At 28.1% G+C, this 23,957-nt stretch overlaps 2 protein-coding genes across 3 annotated transcripts in view; one reads left to right on the forward strand and one right to left on the reverse strand.

The window, feature by feature from the left end:
- ChAT (Choline acetyltransferase) overlaps positions 1-17,216 on the forward strand; it is a 34,902-nt gene extending 17,686 nt beyond the window's left edge. Inside the window, exons 3-11 of the mRNA XM_035080941.1 lie at positions 8,013-8,185; positions 9,434-9,614; positions 10,647-10,821; positions 11,774-12,003; positions 12,116-12,327; positions 12,435-12,557; positions 13,194-13,365; positions 14,240-14,440; positions 14,961-17,216. Of these exons, the coding sequence (XP_034936832.1) occupies positions 8,013-8,185; positions 9,434-9,614; positions 10,647-10,821; positions 11,774-12,003; positions 12,116-12,327; positions 12,435-12,557; positions 13,194-13,365; positions 14,240-14,440; positions 14,961-15,173 (1,680 nt within the window). The 3' untranslated portion in view covers positions 15,174-17,216. The remainder of the gene's footprint in view (positions 1-8,012; positions 8,186-9,433; positions 9,615-10,646; positions 10,822-11,773; positions 12,004-12,115; positions 12,328-12,434; positions 12,558-13,193; positions 13,366-14,239; positions 14,441-14,960) is intronic.
- Positions 17,217-17,326: 110 nt separating this feature from the next.
- Positions 17,327-23,902, reverse strand: Mekk1 (mitogen-activated protein kinase kinase kinase 4). 2 transcript variants are annotated; one of them, XM_035080924.1, is made up of 6 exons: positions 23,333-23,902; positions 22,465-22,624; positions 22,067-22,373; positions 21,785-21,958; positions 21,511-21,707; positions 17,327-20,586 (listed from the first exon to the last, which is right to left on the reverse strand). In XM_035080924.1, the coding sequence occupies exons 2-6, from the start codon at positions 22,620-22,622 to the stop codon at positions 17,451-17,453; spliced, it is 3,972 nt and encodes a 1,323-aa protein (XP_034936815.1). In that variant the 5' UTR covers positions 22,623-22,624; positions 23,333-23,902; the 3' UTR covers positions 17,327-17,450. The 2 variants fall into 2 exon arrangements, with proteins under 2 accessions (XP_034936815.1, XP_034936816.1); XM_035080925.1 differs by lacking the exon at positions 23,333-23,902 and adding an exon at positions 22,718-22,788.
- Between the last annotated feature and the right edge of the window lie 55 nt (positions 23,903-23,957).

Here is a 23,957-nt window from a genome sequence, read left to right on the forward strand (position 1 = left end):
TTTTCTCATCCAACAACCCCTCATAGCAGCATCTTTCTTGCTGTCTCTTTTTACCCCGCAGGATTAACCTTTAATTCCATCCAAGCTCAACAAGACCCCACAAAACTCTACTGAAAACTCATAGAACTTGTGCAACTCAAGAAGAAAATCAAATTTTCTGCCTAAGTCAATTAAAATAACGACAGATTTTCAAACTTTCTTTTCCTTTGATTATCATTTCGACGAATTGCTTCGTGATCAACACATTTGTTCTATCAATGCACTGAAATTACTTTCATTTAACTTTTTTTTACAACATTTGAAGACATTCGTTGATCTTGCAACCTAATATTCTTTCACAAAATTACATTCATACCATGAAATATTTTTATTTAAGTTTATTTCAAAGATATCATGTTTGTAAAAATTATTTTTCAAATTATTGGGAAGTTTTTTAGAGTCTTGAGTAAGAAGAGAAGTGATGTATATTTTAGAAAATGATTGAGAGGGTGTTGGTGTGAACAAGGTTTATGAGAATTTCAAACGATTATGGAAACAATACGACATTCAAGGATTAAGAACAAAGGACGGCACGCTATACATAATTACTACGGGGAGATATTGAAATAGATTTTATCGAGTACGGGGTCAAGTCGATCAATATTTACTATTGATACTAGTGATCTCAATTTTTTTCTTACTACAGCACTCAACTTATTCTAATTTTTCTAACTCTATATAACAAATCGATTAATCGATCTGCTAAATAAAGATCACATACAGAAATTATCTCCAAATTAAAAAAAAAAACTTTATCTGTGCATTTGTTAATTAATATTGAATTATTTTTCATTGTAAAATTTTCAAAAATTATTTCAAGACAACAATTAATGCTGGATAAAAATTTAACGATGTTGAAATAATTAATCGAAATTGAGAACTAGTAATAAAGTTTTAATCAATTTTATAGAATCAGTAATTGAATAATTATTGTTAAAATTAATTGCAAATATTTCAAGTGGTTGAATCAAAGTGAAAATCGAAACTCTAATTGCATAGAAATGGTCTTGTTACTCTGACGCTACAGCTGGATTATTCTTTGAATAGTAATACTTAATGTAACACTAAAAAAAAAAATCATACGTGCGAAAATAAAAAATATTTTCAAAGTGCAAAAAGGTAGAGAAGTTTAATCGTGTTGCGCAGAATCCACGATAACGATTACATCAGACTCGAACGAAGCCGAAGCTGTGGTAGTTGTGGGTTTGGTGGCGTGTGGGGATTCGTACAGGTGAGCAGCGAACTCAAGATCTAGGTCACCGTGACCTCACAAATAAAATCATGCAATCTTTTTAGAACATATATATATACCCATTTCCTTAAATTGTTGTTAATAATTAACAATAACAAGTCTAATTTTTGAATACTTTTCTTTCAAACAAGGGTTGAAATCCAACTTACCATCTACCTTTTTTTACCTGGACTTTGGACTTTCTTCCTTTGGTTTATTTCTTACTTCAAATTTATTTAAACAATCGATAAAATTTCTGAAGTAGAATTCCAAATAAATAAAATCGATACCTGTACATCTTTAAAATTATTTACAAGCAAATATTGGAGTTACATTTTTTGTTATAATTTTCCTGACATTTTTTCTTTTTTAAATGTTTATTGATCGTTGGATGATAAATACGTGGACGAATCCGTGCAATTAAGATGAATAAGAGGAGTTCTAGAGTTCACACATGAAAAAAATGAGGATGAGGTGAAAGTAAATGAGAACGAGGAGGTTGGACCTAGGGGTGGTTTTGGATGCTTTCATCAGGTTTCTAGTTTAACGCGATACTTCATTAGCCGTACGCTGGACTCATACCAGTCAAATTACTCACTCTTGTCTGCATACGACCATGTAAATTGCCAAACCAGTTTCATAATTAAATCACCCTTATTTCTATTCCTTCCCCATAACCTCTAACCCTTCCAAATTCTTAAATTTCAAAATTGTATGCATGAAATCAATTTAATTACAAACTAATAAAAATATCACCAATCGACCCATATCAATTACTGAATAAATTTAATTACTTTAACAATTAAAAAAATTAAAATAAAAATTACGAAACATCTTGCTTGAATAGGCATGCATGATTTCGTCCAATTAAAATATTATCTTAACTTTTTATGGCTCATAAAAAATTTTTAATGTCACCATATTTTATTTAAAAAAAAGAATAAATATTATTTAATTATTTTAAGAATGTTGTAATTTATTAGATTATTCATTTAAAAAATAATTTTATAAATCTTTATTTCTATTGAAGTACTCAATTGTGATGTAAATGAGAAAAAATATGTTGAAAATCTTGTGAAAAAGTTTAAGTACTTCACACATTTACTCTTAAAAGTAATAATTCATTTGAAACTATTTGATAAAATTTACTTTAACTTAAAAGGTACATTAAAAGTTTGATTTAACTTTCAGTAAAAAGTTATTATTTCAGTTACAAAGTTTTCCACCTGCATGTTTCTAAAAGTTACACCTTCTAGCTACTTCAGAGATATACCTATCTACTGTTTAGCAAAAAAAAAAATATAAATCATACATCAGATTTATCAGTTCATTTTCCAAGGCAAAAAAATAAAATGATGATAAAAAAAAAATAACATAATGAAAAAAATGAGAGTTTGGTTGTTAATTAGGGGGCGGGGGGTGAAGTATAATTAACACCAATATAAAAGCAAAATAAAAGTAAAAATACAAAAGGGAGTAAAGAATAAGGAGGAAGGGCACAATAGTACGGAGGTCGATAATGACGCGTTTGCGCTGACTGTGAATTGAATATAAGCGAGATAGAGGGCACGAGAAGGACGAAGAGAGAGGAAGAGAAGTGAGGCAAAATGTTGCAGACACAGAGAGGAGTGAATTGCGTATTGCGTTCGACTGACTCTGTTGAAATCTCCGTAACTTGAGACTGGGATGTATACTGAAAACCTGTACAAACGGGGTTGATGTCTCTCCAATAACTAAACTCTCTCTCCTACAACACTGCATAACACTTAAGCAATACTATCCCGTACATAGGAATCAAATAGTACGTACTCTAGAGCGTGATTTTGTGCCATCAACGTGACTACCAATCTACGTTTATATATGTACTTATTCAAGATGCTATTGCGAGATGGGAATATACAAATCAAAACCCCTTAAAAGCCTTAACTCTTACCAAATGCATACGAGTGTATCATTATAGAAAAGAATTTTCTTTTTTTGCTAAGGAACGAATCTGAGAAGTGGCAATTAAGGAGCTGTTTTGTGTGCGTATATTTAGCAGCCATATCATGGATGTACTGAAATAAAGATTTTTTGTTTTAAAAATTATTTACAACATTCGAGTCTTTATTATGAGTCATATTCTCAAGATACTTACTTTAATCCAACATAGAAAATTACCAGCTTTATTGTTTTAATTTCTATTTATATAATTTTTAAAATTAATTTATTTGTCATTTGTTAAAAAATCTACTTTTTTCAATCGAAAAGAAATAATAGTTAATTAATTAAAATGATGGAATTATTGCTGTTATTTGTTTTGGAATGAAATAAATAAAAGAGTTTTTGTAAATGTAATGTTGTTCAAGAGTTTTTAAAAAAATAGGCAGCGATGTACTGCTATCGAAACAACGCTGGACTAAGATAACAAAAAAAAAGTGTAGGCGCTCCTCTTTTTACTAAAAACTAAACACGAGAGAAAGGTGAAATTTTTATAATGAACATCCCACGCGTTGATTTTTAAAGGTCAGAAAACTCATTTCTACTCTTTGGTGCATTTTTGAATAATACTGTGCTCTGGGAATTTTTAATGGAATTTTATTTAATGTAATGCACTCAATTCATTAAAATTTTTTCTAAAAAATGTATTTATTAAAAATAAAATATTTAAATTATTTAAAAGAAGGCTCTCTAACGTAAAATAAAATGTAGTATATTTGAAATTTAATTTATAAATAATTTTTAAAACTTTTTTATTTTTAAATTAAAAATAAATGAAAAGTACTTGTTAAGGTCTGACATCTTTACTTATCAGAAAGAAACACTTGCTAAATATATATCAATACTATTTCAATTTTCTCCGAATAAAATACTCTATGCAGGTAGAAACTTGGTTATATCTGTATTCCAGAAGGCACGTCCGACTCTGATAAATAATTAATGTGTAACTATTTTTATGACTACGAGTCTCTTTAAATAAAACATTGACTGTACGAAATCTATAATTCTTTAATCACGCTATACGAAGACTTTGTTGAGAAATCTACTTCTTTCTATATTCTTGCACTGTAATTACACGTTCATACAATAAAACGTATTTCGGATCTACCTATATACCTATATTTTTCCCTGAGCAATCGATTTTTCATTTCTTCTTCAATCATAAATTGCGATGTTGTCATCTATGATTGGCTGATATTAAAGATGTTGGTGATCAACTGTCTAATTATCTCATCTACCATTCGATAGGTTTCTAGAGTCGTTTATGATATATTGGATCGTTACAGAATCTTCATTAAATGGTGTTTGATAAATCAGATAATTGAGTGGTTGATCAAGTTATTGATGCATTCAAAAATTTTTTTAATTCATCATATTAATAATAGATATCAATATTCGAGATTAAATAATTATTTGTAGCCAGAGAATGGATTGTTTTTAATAAAGTTAGACACATTAATAAATGAATCATTTGGAGAAAAAAATAATGATGGACTCTAACATAATTTATTAGATAAAATAATAAAAAAAAATAACAAACAAATGTATTTAATATATTTCTGGTGATTTTTAAATTTAAAAATAAATGCAATATTTTTTTTATTAGACTAAATATGACCTGCTATCTTTTGATCTAATGTATTTATTGTCATTAATTTAAATGTAAAGTTTTTATTATTTTATAAATAAAAAATTATGTTAATTCTACGAACAAAAAATATCACAAGTTATTTTTTTAGCAAAAAAGTAAACATTAAAGTTTCAAATATGTTTGTCAATATCGATTTTATTGCACACAGCAAAATCTACAATTGACATAGATTGTTCAAACTATCATCCTCTATAAATCTTGACAAAATATGTAGGCTTTTTAGATCTATACATTCGATCAGTAGCACCGCTTTAATAGGTGTTGGATATCACATGTGACATACGATCATGTCGGAGGTTGAAAAACGTAATAAACAAAAAATTCGGTGTTCTGTTACTTTACTAAAAAAATCATTCACCAAAGTAAGTTATTACACTCATGCGAATTCAGGTATTAAAACACCTGAGGGATATTGAAACCAATAAAATCAAATGGAATTGAACAATAACATATACACGTGAGTTGCAAAAAATTTAGATATTGTACTCTATTGAATTAATTTTTTTTTTAAATTCAGGAAAATATTTTCCTCTTGTATTGTTCTGCTGATACGAAACACCATTACAGTAGTTGATATTTGAGATTAAAAAAAAAACGAATTCTCTCTGCAACCATCACAATAATTTATTTCTAAATGACCTAAAACTTTAACAAGGGTTTATACATCATGTTTATAAACAGTACTTATGTATTTTATATTTTATATATAAAAACCTTTCTGTTATGCAATACATGAATCTCTATGACCCATGCTTCTAAACCCGAACGTGCCACTATCATGTTACACCTAGAGTAAATTGTACAACACACATTATGCTGTCACTTTTTTTGCATAAAATATAATATAGTACATGAAACTTTCGTAAAGTGGCTTTTTTATTACATATAAAACTACTTTTAGAGCTACTGTTTGAACTCAACAATTTTTTTGTAGAAAGTATTATTTGCTATCTCAAAAAAAAATACTTCACATTTTATTCTCGAGATTTTGATCAACAAAATAGAGATAACATCAAACCTTTTGTTTACCATTTTATATTATTATTTATTATTCATCAATACTTTCCAATTTTTGTTAAAATGGTTATTATTCATCCTTATTTATTTATGATTTAAAGTTCATCATAGTAATTCGATGTTATGCAATATTTTCTTTGAAAAAAATTTTCTCAATGGATTTATAGACTTAATGAGTTGATAAATAAGTATTGAGTAGGTCTTTTTATATAATAATTAATCAATAATTAACGTATATACACTGAAGGTTGCGAGAGATTGTTTTTTTTTTTTTTTAATTGTAAAATAATAATATTAAAATTCTATTAAAAAGTATATTGCACTTTGAATTTCTTAATTCACGGTAAATGATTATTAATTAAAAATCTTACAAAATTAATTATTACTCATCTCCAATAATAACTCACTTTTGAAATAATCTTTTCAATGAATCATTCAACAACAAAGGAGTTATTTAATACATCATATTTTTATTTTACAAAAAAAAAAAAATCTACAATATTTCTTTAATGTTTGTGCAGCCTAATGAACTCTTTCTCTCTGTTTCCAAACAATCCATGATAAATTGTTGCAACAAAAATGAATGAACGATGCAAACCCCAACAACATAACAGATGAAATTAAAGATGAAAACAATCAACCTCCTGACAAGATAAAAAATAGAGCAAAAACAGGTTTATAAATAAATACGAATATTTTTTTGTTACGTCAATATGAATACGTTGAGTTATTGAACTACGTTGGGTCAAATTGAAACACTTGAAAAGGATGCAACGTAACGACGTCCGTGTCAGATGATTCGATTATCTGCAATCCTAGTTCCACGTCCTTTCGCTATAATTAATAATTCGAATCGAGGTTCACCCTAGTGTAAATTTATCCGGCTGTCTATTTCACATGCCTGCAGGATGTGTGTTGTATTTGCTTTCTCCCTCATACCTTTGCTCTTTCTCTCGTTCTCTCGATTAGTAATCCTACTATTTAAGGAATCGATTAGCTCATACTATTATTTAATTTATCTATTGTTCACGCAACTATTGTCTGTAATAATTTATTTTCTTTCGCATTTATGTAGAAATTACACTCGGTAAATCAATTAATGCAGTGGATTCTTATTGGTAGAAAAAAAAAGTAATTGTTTCTAGTATTGAAGATGATAAATAAAATATAAGAAACATCAATTATTTTTTAAATATTGAATTGTTCTTTAGATTCAATTTAAATTAGATTTTTCTTTACTTTACTGAACCAATCCTTGTCTGGATTACAGATCATTAAATAAGGATTTGTGCTCATTTTAGCTTGAAATTTTTGCAGTTGAATTAAATTGGTGTTAAATATTTTACGACAATAAAGAATTCAATTACTTTTGAGTAGCATTAGCATTTCATAATTTTTCTAATAGTTCATTTATTTTTTTTACTGAATAATAAACTTAACAATAAAAACACTTTTAATGAGCAAAATTTTTTGATAGATATTATGAACATGAATGAGTGAATTAAAAAAACATTAGAGAGTAAAAAAATTATTTACCTAAAAATAAAAAATATTACAAAAAAAGTCAATTGAACTATATTGTGAATAAATGGTTTTATAAATTAAAAAATCAGTTGACATTTTTAGTAAATATTAATAATTAAATAACCAATAATTATAATTAAAATGAGATTATAAGCTCATTTTTGAAAATACATCGTCTCAAACAATTTTACTGATTATTTAAAGCCAATTTCAGTGTTTATAATTCAATAAAATAAATAAAGCATTTTTTAATTTATTTTTAATAAAAAGTCATTTTAAGAAATACTCAAAGAGATAATAATTGCGAAGATTATGAAAAAATTTTTATGTTATTTAATTAGAAAACTGAATACTACACTACGTATTAAATAATATATTAATAGAAGCCAATTATTTCTCTTAGAAATTCTCACAAAGCAATTAATGAACTTTTTCAATGATAACTAATTTCTTTTTCATGTCGTAGAAATGCATTTGCTCTATTGAAAAATAACTAAAAGTCAAACGTGTCTTTTTTTTTTAAAACATCTATAATTATTAATAGATACTTATTAATTGGCTTGTCAATAGGCAACTGAATGGTGGCTCGACGACATGTATTTTTCGATACCTCTACCATTGCCAATCAACATCAATCCCGGACTTGCTTTAAGACCAAAAAAATTTTCCAATCAACAAGAGGCTGCCATTTTCCTTGCAAGATTTTTAATGGAGCTATTAAATTATCAAGAAACTTTAGACAGGTACACAGCTAATATTTCATTTATTTTAAATATCACTAGACAATTAAATAAATATTTATTGTAAAATTCTCATTCCAATTAAACGTCTTTTCTATCTCATTTTTTCATTTTTTTTTTTTTTATTTTTAGATAATAAATCGATTAATTCTATTGTCAGACAGTGACATCGATCGCGTGAAACTCTGCAAAAAATTATATAGTCTAGAGTTTACATATGTTCATATACATATATAAATATATATATATATATACATATATATATAGAAACGTCTCATTTATTTTTTTAAGTCTATAGATTTAGAATCCGATACTATTAGGTCGACATGTTTTAGCATTGGTTATCGTGCGTAAGATATGGTGAGAATTTTTGCAGATGTCATAAGAAATAATCGATATCTATACTTAATATTAGTGAACACAAAAATAACTACTTTTTATTTTAGAATGTAATCACAGATAATGGGAAATAATATCAGTTATGCTCACAACTTTTTTGCATTGTAAAAAAATCAATTTTCAAACTATTTATGACTAAGCTAAAAATATTCTTGACGGAAAAAAATTTTTGTTAATTCACTCCACTGCCTAAGAACATTACACATCAATAACTAACTGTTAATTAAATACTGATATATTAAAATAAAATTAATTAACTTATTTAAGAAAAAAAAATTGATAATTACTTTGTTGTGAAGGTGAGTTTAAACTGACTATTATTTAAAAGTAATAAATTGAAAATATGGATAATCATCGAAAATATTTGTAATCAGTGGCAGAGTTTAATTTAAGATTCTCAAAAATGTTTGCATTTACATCTGCAACCGGTTTTAAAAAATATATTCAATAAAATATGTCGATTCGAAAATTGTCTGGTTTTTAATGAACAACAATTTAATTTATAATCATCACGGACATTTGGATTAAGAATATTTAGTTTATGATCATGCTAAGTAATTTTTCATGTATGGAAATCATCTTCATTCATGTTTTTTAAATTAAAAGAACATACATAGCTCCTGTATTTATTAGGAATAATTCTTTGTGATTTATTTAATTTAAATTATTTTGCATGAAGATTTATTGACTAGCTTTCTATTCTACTCTTTGAGGTCATTAAAATTATTTTAATTAATTTTGAAATTACTTGGTTTATTGAGTCAATTGGTTTTGATTGTCCACATTGTATATTTTTAGAAATTTAAAAAAATTTTGGGAATTAAAGAAATTGTATGTTTAAATGATTTGTAGAAAAGAACTTGAAGTGGAGTATGTGAAGACCAGAGATGGCAAGAGGATGCAACCATTGTGTATGGCTCAACATTACCAAATACTTCGACTATACCGCAAACCTGGAGAGGTCAGAGATGAGCATATCGTTTTAGATCGGACAACTTCTGGAGACCACATCATTGTTGCACATTACAATCAGGTTTGGACTTTCAAAAACTTAACTTTTAATCAAATAAGTTAAAATTTCTTTAAAGAAAAATTTTTCCAATCATTTTTATAACAATTATTTCTATTCCCACTCTATTATCTCCTTATATTAGTTTAATTAATTTTGAATGACCTAAACAAATTCATTCATAGGATGGATTTTGTATGATAAAATATCAATGCAATTGGTTTTTTAGCTCTGTTATCATACCAAGATCCTCTAATGTACTCAAATAATACCTACTTCTTTTTACTCATAATTTTATTCCAATAAATAAACTCAAGTTATCAAATTCAAATACTACAAGTTTAAGGAAAATTCGTTTTTCTTCATCTTCTGGCTCCACTTTTATTCAAATATACTCCATCTTCCTCATCATTAAATTTGAATAATAGAGAACGTGGAATATTATTTTAATATAAGATTTCCTAGAGTTTTTTTCATCTCTACAGATCAGGAAAACAGTGAATCATTTGGAGTGTTCATTATCGTTCGTAAGATTTTCTAGAGATTTTAAATTATAACAGAAAAGAATTCCAAGTCTCTAATGAATGAAATAAAGTTTATGAAACTTCATAATTGTGTTATTAATATATATATATTTTAAAAACCACACAATTTAAATAAAAGCAAAAAATAGAGCTATCATAATCATTTCAAAGAATTTATCAAATAAAGTCCATAGGACAAAACCACAATCATCATTGTCTTCAATCTAAGCAGAATCCTAACATCACATTAGTATGCCCATTACGTGACATCTATTATATTTTTACAACTGATTATCATTTTCATTCGAATTTTGCGGTAACCATTTAAACAATTATATAACATGTATTCTCTTGAAGAGAAACTTTTCTCTTAACGACATAAGTAATTTTCAAAGAAGTCGATGCTTAATACAAACGGTCATTATTTTCCAATAATAATTATAATACTCTTTTCACTAATATTTCGAGTCAATGCAATTATACTTCATAAAAATGTTATTATATGATTATTTTAATTATAAATAATTATCAGTTTTATAGCATTCCAGTACGTGCATCAGACAGAGGCAGAATAACAGAAATGGAAATGATTCAACAGTTATTAAAAATTATGGAAACTCCAGCAGACCCACGAACACCACCTGTAGGCATTTTAACAACATCTAGTCGTCCAATTTGGGCACGTGCACGCCAAGAATTATTAAAAAGTAATTCTAATTAGATCAGTTGGTTATACTCATTATTTTATTTCATTTTTTATTTCACATCGATTTTTATTTACTTTTTTGCTATAAAATGCTTTGAAACTTTTTATCAAAAATTTTCCTAGTATTTAGGATGCCAACATCAACTTGAAAAAACTATGAGTAATTACACTTTGGCTATTGTAGGGATCTTATCAATTATTGTAAGTAGTATGATTGGATAATTTAAATGGAAATTACAGGTGCAAGTCTTTAATAAACTTTTTCTACTATTTCAAAGAGTATTAATACTCCTGTAGATTTAATTTATATAGTCTGTCATTAAGATGTAGAATGGTGAACGACTCATTACATCGCACATTATGCTACTTTATGCGAAATAAAGATAAAATTAGTTAAGTTGGTATAAATGAAGTTAGAAGTATGAGAAAAAAAGTACTCTCCAGAATTCATTAAATAGAAATTAAATTTTAAAAGGCATGTTAAAAATTTTTAAAGTTACTTTTTCTATTCATCTATTTCATAATACCTGCTTTAATAACTTAATTCTATTAAATTACATAAATTTTAATTATTTCAAATTGAACTATTTACTTTTTAAAACTTCAAAATTTTTTTTTACACCTTAAAATATTCTTTTTTGCTATCTAGTGGATAAATATGAATTTTAATAGTACATATTTTTATATAAAAATATTTATTTGGTTCAGATATTCATTATTCAGATATTTAAGAAGATAGAGAAGCTGATCTTAGTCATTAGTCAACTCTATTATTTTTAATTTCTTCACTTCTCAACTTATTTCACTCTCTTCTTTAGTTTCATTTTAAATTATTTATCAAGTAATTGGAAAGTGTGATCTCAATGTTTCAAATTTATTCATTAAAAGCTTAATGTTTATTCAAATCTGTCAAATCTAAATGAAAATTTTTGTTATCTGTTGAAACCAACTAGATGAGCAGAACCGGCATAATCTAGAGTTACTGGAACGTTGCTTATGCATTGTTTGCATTGATGAAGATGTTTTACCCGTGACTTTCAATGAGTCTTATAAGAAGAACGACTGTTGGATCAATGATCGAGACTATGCTAATGTTTTACACCATTGTTTGCATGGTGGTGGATCAAGATATCATGGTGCAAATCGTTGGTTCGACAAAACTTTGAATGTCATACTTGGAAAGGTTCATAATAATCAATTTTATTTAAAGCTTTTCTTTTTATTATTAGCTATTGTTGATTGTTTTTTTTATTATTGTCTCAATAATAACATTATAAATAATTCTTGTGATTAAGGATGGAATGTGGGGCATGGTTTACGAACACTCAACCGGTGAAGCACTAGCAATTTCCAATGCTTTTGAAACTTTAACAGATAATGTTGATGCAATGCAACCTCTTGAAGAGAACTTAGTACCTTCGCATCTTCCATCACCTGAGAAACTTGAATGGAAGCTGTCCGACAGGAGTTTGAATGATATCCGCGAGGCCATTGCATCATTTGATTCGTATGTCACTCACAATTTTTTGTTTAATGAAAATAATACTCTGTAAATAGGGTCATAAGATTACCAGGTTTTCAATTATTTGTTTAATTTCATTATTTTTTCTAAAGGTTAGTGGAGGATCTTGACCTATGTGTTTTATGGTTTGATGATTATTCTAAAGAATTCATCAAAGCTTGCAAAATCAGCCCTGATGCCTATATTCAACTTGCCCTGCAGTTAACATACTTCAGGTAAATTTTAAAGTATTTGAAGTTTCAATTGTTTGAAAAAATAATAGCAAACAGGAAAAAAAAGAGTTCAAGTTTGAAATTGAGGTGGGCCATCAACTATAGCCTTAGAGTATTGAAAGAATTAGCCAATTAGTGTATTTGTGTTCAAAACAAAATTTAGAAAAATTCAATAATTGCAATCAATTGATTGAAGGTAGTTTAAAGTTTAATAGATTGAACTTAAATTCCAGTCAGTGATTTAGAAAATACCTAAAAACAGAAAAAATAACTCTAAAGCTGTTAGTAATAACTTTTCTGAATTTCTATTTCCAACTCCGTTTTTATTTCTATTCGTTATCGTTGCTCCAAACGATTGAAACTTCAGATTCATAAATTCTTAAATTTCAAATATTCGTATACTACTTTTTAATTTAAAAAAAAATCAGTAGCTTTATCACGATGATAAGTAGTAATACTAGAAATTATTCATTAATTGACATTCTAATGATAATAATTACTACTCATTTACGTTAATTGACACTAATTTCTCGGCAAATAGAAGTATCAATGATTGTTGGATGACCAATAACTGTAGTCCATTAAATTATGATATAACAATTATGATACCTGATGTAAATTGTAATGTACCATTTCAAGATTGCATGGACATCTAGTAGCAACATATGAAAGTGCATCAATACGACGCTTCGCAGCAGGTCGTGTTGACGTTATCCGAGCTGCAAGCCCCGAGACTCTGGCATGGGTCAAGGCTATGTGTCAAGGTGATCCTGAGCTACAAAATGATACGCAAGAGGAAGGCACCAAAAGAGTACAGTTCACCATTTACAGTGTAACTGCAAAATTCCTTGAATGTTTTTCATTTGTCTTTACTTATTTTTTTTTTTTATTTCTGTTTATAGAACACTTTAGAATTTTTTAATTATTTTCTTACGTCTTTATAGTTAATTTTTTATGAATTATGACATAATTAAAAGATCATTAATATTAAAAATATCTTGAAATCAATATGTAAATATAATTTAATAGAGATATTCAAATTGAGTCTAATTAAGATCTAGCATGACTACGTGTTCAGAAATAAACTTTTAATGGTTGATATTAAGTATTATTTCAAGAATAAAAAATAATTAATTCTTTATTACAGAAAAATTGTCCTTTAGAAAAATAAATTTTCGTCTCATTAGTGATAAACAAAAGGTCAATTTCAATTGATCTAATCTCTATTTAAAGTAGAAACAAGTTGCGTATTTTTAATAATAAATAAACTTTCAAATTGAGATATATTAATTAAAAAAGCTCTAAACAAATATTTAACTTTGTAATTTTATACATGTGTAAATAATTCAAACAAATATGGATAAAAGAAGATCTGGAAGAAAAGTAACTGAGAAAATAGCAATCAATTAAAGTCTACCCTTGAATCAAGTATTTAACGTGTTCTTAAAGATTGTTACAAGGGGAAATAATATAAACAAGAAGAAAAAGAAAAAGTAGTTGAAGTAGACCTTAGTTTGTTTTCCGAAGGTCTCAAGATAAGTCCAAGTCTCAAGTTGTTTTTCTACTACATATCTGTTATTTTATGTTATTCCCTTGATCTTCTTACCATATTTCCTTATTTACTAACAGAAGTTAAAAAAATGAACAAATAAGAGGAATAAAATATTTTTATTTACTAATTATAGGGACAACAAATTAAGGAGTTTTTCGACCTGGCAGTACAACGACAAACTAACGAAATAGCTGATAATATCAATGGTTATGGTATTGACAATCATTTAATAGGATTGAGATATGCTGCTAAAGAAATGGGAGAAGGAATGCCAGAGCTTTTCAATGATGAAGCTTTCCAAATTGTTCATCATTTTTCTCTTTCAACATCCCAGGTAGACAAAAAGCTTTTTATACAATAAAATATTCCTAAATTGTATTCAACTAGTTGATAAAAAATTGAAAAAAGCTCTTCTATTTTTGCAAAATTTAGATTTCAATGAAAATAATTGATAGAAATGAATGCTTCAAAATATTGAAATATTTTTCAATAATATCACTTGAAAAAAATAAAATATAACTTATAAGTTTCTAAGAAAAATATTCTATTGTAGAAACTATTTTTTTACTCTCCACAAAACCGACACAATAGAAGGCAATAAGAATACGTAATAAAAAACAATTAACACTACGGAAATTATAAATAGTTGATACACAAAGAAACGTATAATTACGCTTAAAATTAAAAGGGAGATTTTTCGTCCCTACTCTAGAAGTTGATTTGATTCTAGAACAAATGATTTCAGTAACAAAGACAATCGGAAATAATCTTCTACGCTTTGAACCCCAGGAAACTGATACTTCAACTGCCAAACTTCCGACTGTTCTTGTATTTTATCGCCTTCATTGTTTCAGGTGACAACAAAGAATGACGCCATCATTGGATATGGGCCAGTTGTACCAGACGGTTATGGATGTTGTTACAATGTGAGAAAAAATGCAATAATCTTTTCCATTTCGGCATTCCACAGTGATGGACGAACCAGTGCAAGAAAATTTGCACAAACCGTAGAATCTAGTTTAAGAGATATGGCAGAAATGTTAAAGAATGCACAAAGTACACGATAATTTTAGTGCTAATTAGAAAATATACAAAGGTCAATTTGTTATTTGCGATCATGATGATAACTTGATCGAAGTGTTTAAGAAGTTTATTGTTGTTTAGAAAAAGAAACATATCAATGAAAGTATATATAAAGTACCTAAAACTGAAGTATATGAATAGAATTTATCTTGTATGGTAAAAAAAAACCAAAGTACTGATGTGAAATGTAACATATCATAGTAGGAATTGCGTTATCTCGATGAATTTGAATATAAAAACTTGTTTAGAACTCATTTAAAAATTCTATATAACATAAATGCTGAAAAATAACTACAATAGTAGGAAGTAAATCACGTAGAGGCTTTGTATCTACAATTTCTCCTGGTAAAAACATTTCTAACCATTATCTAAATTATTTACAAATATTTATACTTTTCTTACAAGCTAAAATCATCAATATTTTTACAAAAACAATACTTGTTTTATGAGAAAAAAATTAATATTACTTTTGATAATGAAATTAATTATATAAATAATAGAAAAGTATCATTTTGATAAGAAATATTTTTGCCAGGTCTATCTAAAAATTTGCCAATCCTAAATATTGGCGCCCACAACAGTATACTCTTGTCCAATTTTTAGCGATAAAAACAGAGATTTCTCAGATTTGTTGGATAAAAAGAGAAACTCGCGTACAAGAAGTCATATAGCTACTCATATTTCAATAATTAAATCATCTATTTAGAGATTTATTGTTCTAAATACTCAGTCACTTGTATAAAACTGCTGTGATGGAATTATTGACAAGATCTATAAACATATCTATCTAAAGTCACAAATATAATATAAAGAATGTTTCATAGTTGAATTAAATTTATTGCAAATATCTCTGATGCAAGCACGAAAGTAACAAAAAAAAAGAGATATATATATATAAAAGATAAATTATTTATAAATTACTATATAATATTGTTCGCTATAATTGCTGTTATGACAATAGGACTTTTACATTTTCGGGTAATTGAATTAATGCCAATTTGATAGCCCCAACTCTCTAGTCAATAATTAGTTTGATAAGAATTCTCCCCGCTAATCAACTTTTTATGTTTTTCAAGTATGAAGCTTTAGTACTGCCAATATAATTAAAAAATTTTCTAAGAAATGAAAGAAATTTGCGCCAATTATTCTTCATTCATATCGAAAAAAAGATCAATATCTGATATAAAAGTTCTTTGAATGTCTATTTAATCAACTATGACTGGCTGAACAAAAATTCTCAATTATCATCATAGTTAAACTCTTTAATTACTGAATAAGTATTTGCCTGCTACTTAATCTAAAACAAATATCTCCAACCTGTTTAACCACTCAAACTCCCATTTTGTAAATTTGTCATCCACTTCTTTCACATCGAAAAAAAAACGAATCTGTTAAATATAAAATCACTACTCTATTTTCATAATTGTGGCAATCTAAATATTGATCTCAATTCAAATGAATTTTTGTTATAAAATATTAATTTTTATAAATATATTTATTTATTTATTGTTAATATAATTTAAAAAGTTTTATATAATTATAAGTTGTTGAAAGAATATAAAAAAATAATATGCAAGAATATGTTTAATATCTAAAGAATTCGAAAATATAAAAGTCCTGTGTATATTTTGTTGCAAGAGTAAAAATATAATTAGTTTTTGTTGAAAAATAATAATGTATTATAAAATATAATTGTTGAAAAGGAACATATCTTCTGTACTTGATGCAGTGTTAATTCTAAATGTAGTTATAAGTTGAAAAATGAAAGATATTTAACGTTAGGAATAAAATGTGATTGCTTTTACTGCAGCTGAGAATATCATAAACATATCAATTCATCCTAATAGTCAATCTTTAATTGATTTGAAAAATCAGTTCCTTGACTCCAAAAATATATATATAGAAATGTATGTAAAAAATGTGTAAAATCGTTGCAATATTAAGGCTTAGAGTGTCTAATGCCATAGATATGTTATGAACCCAAAAAAAAAAACAGAAAAAAAATAAATAAATATATAAATAATCAATAGTTGTTGTTATTATAAATAAATCCAAAAACGTCATATAAAGTAAATATATTTTTTATATTGAAATAAAAATATAGAATACTTTGAAAAAATAATTTAACTATCAAAACCTTCCAAGTTTCTAATAAACTCTTCAATGCCCATAACTTGTTTAAAATATAATACAATATTTACAATAAATATTCTTTTTACTAACAAAAATAATATTCTATATAATTGACTTTAATCTAACATCTATGATGATATTTTAGTTATAAGATCAGCATTAACATCGTCATAATTGCGTGCAAAAGGGTGAGACAATAGCGTTCTAGCAGTGGGTCGTTTTTTCGGGTCATGTTGCAGGCACTTTGTAATTAAATCAACTCCTTCTTTGCACAAAGTTTTAGGTGGCATGGGGCTCTCACCCATTCCAACTTTGAACATAATCTGATAATTAGAGTCAAATTCAGCCCAAGGTCTTTTGCCACTAGCCATTTCAATAACACAACAGCCAAGAGACCAAATATCAGCAGCTCTTCCATGTCCACCTGTTTCGGTTTTCATGAAAACTTCTGGTGCCATGTACGCTTGTGTTCCTACAAAGCCTTTCAACTCACCAGGCATTGTAGTATGAGCTTTAATTTGCACAGCAGACCCAAAATCACCAAGTTTTAGACAATTCCCTTGATCTGTTAGGAATATATTTGCAGACTTAATGTCTCTGTGAACAACACCATGAGAATGAAGAGTAAAAATAGCTGATAACAACTGATGTGCATATTTTCTGATGAGGATTTCTGGTAATCCTTGACCACTTGCTGCTACTAAACTTTCTAAAGTTCCTTCAGCACAGAATTCCATAAAAATCAGCATCTCTTCATGGTGTATTTCAATACCATAATATCGAACTAAATGCTGATGAATGATTCCTTCAAAAATTTGAAGTTCTTCTGCTACTCTTCTTATAGCCCAATTGTCACCCGGTTGCAGTGGCACTTCTTTCATCGCTAACAATTCTCCAGTTTGATTGTTAACTACTGTATAAACTTTGCCAAAACGCCCTTGACCAATTTTAATGCCTCTTTGCCAAGTAAACGTAACTCGTCTAACCTTTACCTTAACATTATCAACGGATTTACGGTCAGTTATACGGCCTATCAGTTCTGCTGATCTTCTCTTATCATCTAATTTGTTCTCTAAATTTCTTAAAGCTACAATAAGTCTCTGGTGCCGAGCATAGTTTGGCTCTGGTATGGTTAAATTTATCACTTCTTTTTCGTTGCTTGGAGATGGTGTTCCTTTTAAATTATCCTTAGATTTAGAAATTGAAATGCTTTTTTGATGATGAGCTGGAGATGGTGCTCGAGAGATTGGTAGTTTCTTTAATGTGTCTTTATCTAAGTTATTAGAATCAGCCAATTTACAACTACCAATAATATGATTAATACACCGATCTGTTTTTGTTTTGAACACTTCAAACTCTTCATCAGTTAAAAATTGTGTGTTAGCAGGATCACAAACAAATGTAAGATACTCTAATCCATGGTTTGCCCATCGTGGCCTTAGTCCACGTCCTCTTTCACATCTGGTTTTTACAAATTTCATCCAAAGCATTGCAAAATTCACTAGATCTCTTGCTAGACATTTTCTTTCATCTTCACCAAATATTTTAAATACTTCTTTATGACTGTCAAAACCCATCCTATAAGCTTGGTGTAAAATTTCTTTTACTCGGATTCTGTAAGCCAATCGATCATTTTCATTTTTTGGCTCTTCAGCATCATCGACTTGAATTTGAAACTTTTCAATAGCATCGACAATTGTATCCTTAAGACCATAAATTGATTTTTTTAAATTTTCGATCGCATTCACTAGTTCATCGGATTTACACCATTTTTCAGTATCCCTTCGCAATGTTCTAGCCATGTTTAAAGTCTTCAAAATTCTTTCTCTCGCTTCTACAAACATACATTGCCATTCTCGACCTAATGACATCAACTGGAATTTAGTTGTTGAATCATCATCACCAATCATTTCCATGGATTCAATAATTTCTCTAGGACGACTATTTAAAAAATCTTGAATTTGTTCAATCATCAAGCGATTGATATCACAGAATTCTATACCACCTATATTATAGCCTTGATTAATATTTTCAACAATGCTTGTAACAAAAACCCATTCATCATCAATCAATAACTTGTGATAATTATTATCTTGCATCATCTCGATCCACTGTTTTAAATAATTTAAGTAGATTTGGAATACTGATTTGAGACTTTCATCAAAGTCATCAATGTTATCACAATCTAAAGCTGAATGCCCCCATGCTAGAGCAGTTTTTGAGTGGGCAATAAATCGATTACGATAAATACAAGCGATCCGTAAACCCTCTCTCATTTCCCGCATCAATTGTCTGATAGATAAAGGACCTGGTTGTTCTGGTTTCTGCTCCAATCGCATTCGAAGGAATTCATGAACCACATCTAAAGGTACTCGAGACAAGAATATAAATGCTGATGCATAAGATGGAAGGTTTAATGCTTTAGATTCAGCGCTCCACATTCCATAACGTTTTAATTCTTTATCTCCTTCATATTCTTCATTCATCATCTCACTATTCTCATATTTAGTTAATGCAATATTAGCTTTTCTTAGTACATATGTATGCAGTCTCTCTAAAAAATTTAAGCTCTTGCTCAATCCACGAGTTTTCAATACTTCTTCGATATATTTTCGGTATGACTGTCGGTCAAATTCCATCAGATAAAAATCTAACTGATTAAGTCTATTATGATTAAAGAGAGCAAGTGCAGACTTGGAATACGTATCAGATTGTTTAGGATCACAAGATGAATCACCTTTTTGATTTGATTTGGATAAATCATCAACATTTTCATATAAAGCAATATCAAATTTAACAAACAATTTCGATTCAAATGATTTCTTCATTAAATCGGAATAATTTCTCTCATTATTATCAAGAAGCATCAATAATTTTCCGAGAATTTGAACCTTTAATCTGTGATGTCGAGTCATATTGTACCACAAACACATGGCTTTGACTCTATCAATAAACTCCTGACTTTTATATTCAGGATAATGTAATCCAAAGGCGTGTGATGATGGAAAAAGAGCTTCAGCTGTTTCCAAACGATTCAGAAGATCTTCCACTTGCTTCAAGGCTGCCATTTGTGAATGTAAACATGAACGACAATGCATAGATAAACACCCTGGACAAAGATAGAATGTTCCTGGAACTTCAGTACTTTCAATATAAAGTTCTGATTCTTGAAATATTGAAGGGGTCAGTGAACCCTCAAAACCGCTGTCACTTGAACTTGATGTTGCTGAACTAAGATCAATCAGACTAGATTTTGGATCATACCTACAAATGATAAAAAACATTTGTAAAATATAAAATCACAAATAGTTAAGTATTTATTCATAATAAATAGATAACATTTTTATATATAATAATCTCACCTGCAGTAATGATGGTAATAACATTAAAAAGTTATAAATAAGATATCTTAGGCGATTATGATAAAGAGTTGATAAATCTGTTTGATTTTGATTGATATAGGAATATAAAAATATTCTAATAGACGTGTGAAATTTATTTCTTATCATTAACTATCATAAAATGTATTGCACCATATTACCATCCGTTATTTTACCTATACTGTTTATAATGTATAATTTTAAAAAATTTTTTAATATGATATGATCATTTTTAAAGTATTATTTCACAGTATTAGAAATAGATAAAGCATTAATATAAAACAAATAAAAGGAATTATCTGCAAAATAGTAAGTATTAATATGTTTCATAAAAATCTATAAAATTAATTAAATAAATCATTTTTCTGAAGCCAAAAATATTTCTTGGATAATTGAATTTTCTTGTACATTAGAGATATAGATTTTTATAATTTTTTCAAGAGAATGTAACCTCTTCCGACATGTGTCGAAGGGATTTCAATTCGCATTTCTAGAAAATTGGTTAATTTTGATTATTTCAAAGGCTTGAAAATTCAATAAATATTTCTGAGAAGAGATCGCTTTATCTTTTTCATTTGAAGTCGTGTGAATGCGAATTTTAAGAATAGCAGTTAATTAAATTAGAAATAGAGTTGAATCAATAAGTAAAATAAACAATATTCATAAACATTTGGTAATTAGCTGAAAGTTATTTTAATATTACTCAGATAAGATTAGTAACAAAAACAATTTATATCAGTTGAAGACATTTTCTTTTCCAGATTGAAGGAAGATTGAGTATTATCAAAGATCGAAAAAAGTTTGTTACCTGTAATTTATAATTTCTGTCAATAATGATCCAATAGATTCTCTCTGTTTACATAAATATTCATCTTGAGCAAAAAGACTTCTATCAGCATGAAATGCTTGAAGTTCCAACCAAATTAAGTCTTTTAATTCACTTTGCCATCTTGTTTCTTCACTGCTCATTTGACGTCGACAATTTTTATCCCAGTCTCCGCTACCCTAGAAAGTGAAGTAGTTTTTAAACAATCAACTGTCATAAGAAATGGGTTACTAATGAATGAAATAATTTAATTTACAAGTCGTATCAGGTAGGAAAAAGTATCATGAAAAATCTGACGTTCTTTTAAGTTTTTAGATTGGATTTCATCATTATTAACTGTAGACTCGTTTTCTTCAGTTGACTCTTGCTTTTTTTTGCACACATCTACTGGCTTGGATTGAAGGCAACGAAATCTATTTCGAGTCTCTATCTGCAAGTATTGAATAAAAGTCACTAATCATTATTTCAACTTGGAATGACAAGTATGAAAAAAGTGTTAAGATGAAATAAGATAAGTTAAAATAAAAAAAAAACATACCACACCGCATAAAACCTTCATGTTGCTGCACGTAGTAGTAGCATGCTCTGTTGTCCGAGAACACTGATTGGCAGTGTCTATGTCTAATTTTAAATCTCTCTCACTGTTACGAGTCATTTTTAAACTTCTCTTGCATTTTCTACTATTTTCTTTCGCTACTTCTTCAGCATTTTCTTTTTCCTGATCTTTGTCCGCTTGATCACACATCTTATTGAAAATAATGGTGTCTAGAGTATTTCGTCGACATAAAGTTGGCTTACTGGACTTGCTATAAGTCTCTTTTGGTGACACATACTTGCTATCACCTCTGGAAGATTTCACCCATGACATTTTTATTCCAACAACTATTTAAATAATGAAACTAATCAATTACATTAAAAAATGATCAATCAACTCACCCTATTGACATCATTTTCTGCTTCCGTTCACGTTGTCGACGATTATATCTGGTCCTGGGAGGTGTTTGACCATAGATGTCATTCATCTCATCAAACTCATCGTCAACATCTGATGATGGACTCCAAGATCCTCCTCTTCTATGTTTCTGACTGAACATTTCTAAAATCGTTTTACTCAATATTACCATAAAATTTTGTTAATTGATTAATAATACACCGTATTTGCAACTGCATAAATATACTCTAGAATTACTTGTAATCAATAAACTAGAGAGACTGAAATAGATATCAAACGCTTACTGCCTCGACATAATATGAAATGTGGTATCTAAGAGCAAAATATTTTTTCTACTAATCTTCTGCAACTGGCGCAATCACTTCAAACTGTTATCAGAACTATTTAGTTAGATAACAAGTATAATCATCCCGGTAAATCTTTATATAATGACATGACTCATCTTCATTTTTCATTTTTTTGGTGTACCTGATGAATAAAAAAACTGTCCCGGCTTATAATTAAATGTAATTGACTCGTTTATTGAAACGTTGACGTAGAAAAGCCGGTATTCGTTAAAATTTCACATGTTTATCACTTTTTTTATTGCTAATGAAGCTGAAATTCTAAGTAAAAAGACGTTAATAATTGTTTAATTGACAAATAATATGATGATATTTAATAAAGTTATGAAGTTACGAAATATTATAGATAAATTTTAATAAAATAAAAAAGTTTCATAAAAATGTTGAATCCGTAGTATTTATTTATATTTAGAGTGTTTATCAGTTTAAGGTTATGTTGAGTCAGCAAATATCTATGACAGTAAATATCTGAAAGTAAAAATTAAATTTATTTAAAAATTAAACTTACCTTCTTGGATGTTAAGTTGAGATAATTATTTAAATTTTCCAATTTTGTATTCTCCACTTTTCCAGCCAATTGTCACTTATTTGTAATACTTTGTCAACATTTTCCAAATCTTACTGCGCAGAAGTTCGGTGTAGATGCGAAACGTATCCTTTCATATGGTCTGCACATATTTCATCATCTCCAAATGTAATTTAATCGCGGAAACATTCTTAATTAAACGCATGGCATTTTGACAGTTGAAGGTCAAGGTTGATCCAGAAATTTTTTGTATTTGCAAATAATTTTAAATGGCCACGACAATATTGACGTTCTTGGAACTTTCTTAGAATGGATATATAAATAAAATTATTGGAATAATTTTTTAAATCATTGCAGTAATATAAAATGAGCTTAATAACTTGACAAATGATATAATTAGTATGATATATTGTTTATTATGCATAACGGACGAATTTATTGCAACATTGCAAGAAGTTTTGTCGACTGGCATTATAGATAAGCTGAAAACCCGGGTGCACCGATAAGCCAGAAAATTACGATAAACACCCGACTTGTATCATATATTGATAATAAAGATGAAGTTTGCAAAACATTACATTACATCTTCAGAAAATTATATGATGGA

Source organism: Chelonus insularis, unplaced genomic scaffold (genome assembly GCF_013357705.1).
Source record: "Chelonus insularis isolate UGA/USDA-ARS -01 unplaced genomic scaffold, ASM1335770v1 contig_317_pilon, whole genome shotgun sequence".
Lineage (NCBI taxonomy): Eukaryota > Metazoa > Arthropoda > Insecta > Hymenoptera > Braconidae > Chelonus > Chelonus insularis.

What these genes read in the sequence shown, in the direction of transcription:
- Mekk1 (XM_035080924.1), bottom strand. Translation starts at nt 22,622, where the DNA reads ATGTTCAGTCAGAAACATAGAAGAGGAGGATCTTGGAGTCCATCATCA. An exon ending in TTTCCTACCTGATACGACTT is followed by an intron (nt 21,708 to 21,784) that starts GTAAATTAAATT and finishes TTCACTTTCTAG; the next exon opens with GGTAGCGGAGACTGGGATAA. An exon ending in ACAGAAATTATAAATTACAG is followed by an intron (nt 20,587 to 21,510) that starts GTAACAAACTTT and finishes TATCATTTGTAG; the next exon opens with GTATGATCCAAAATCTAGTC.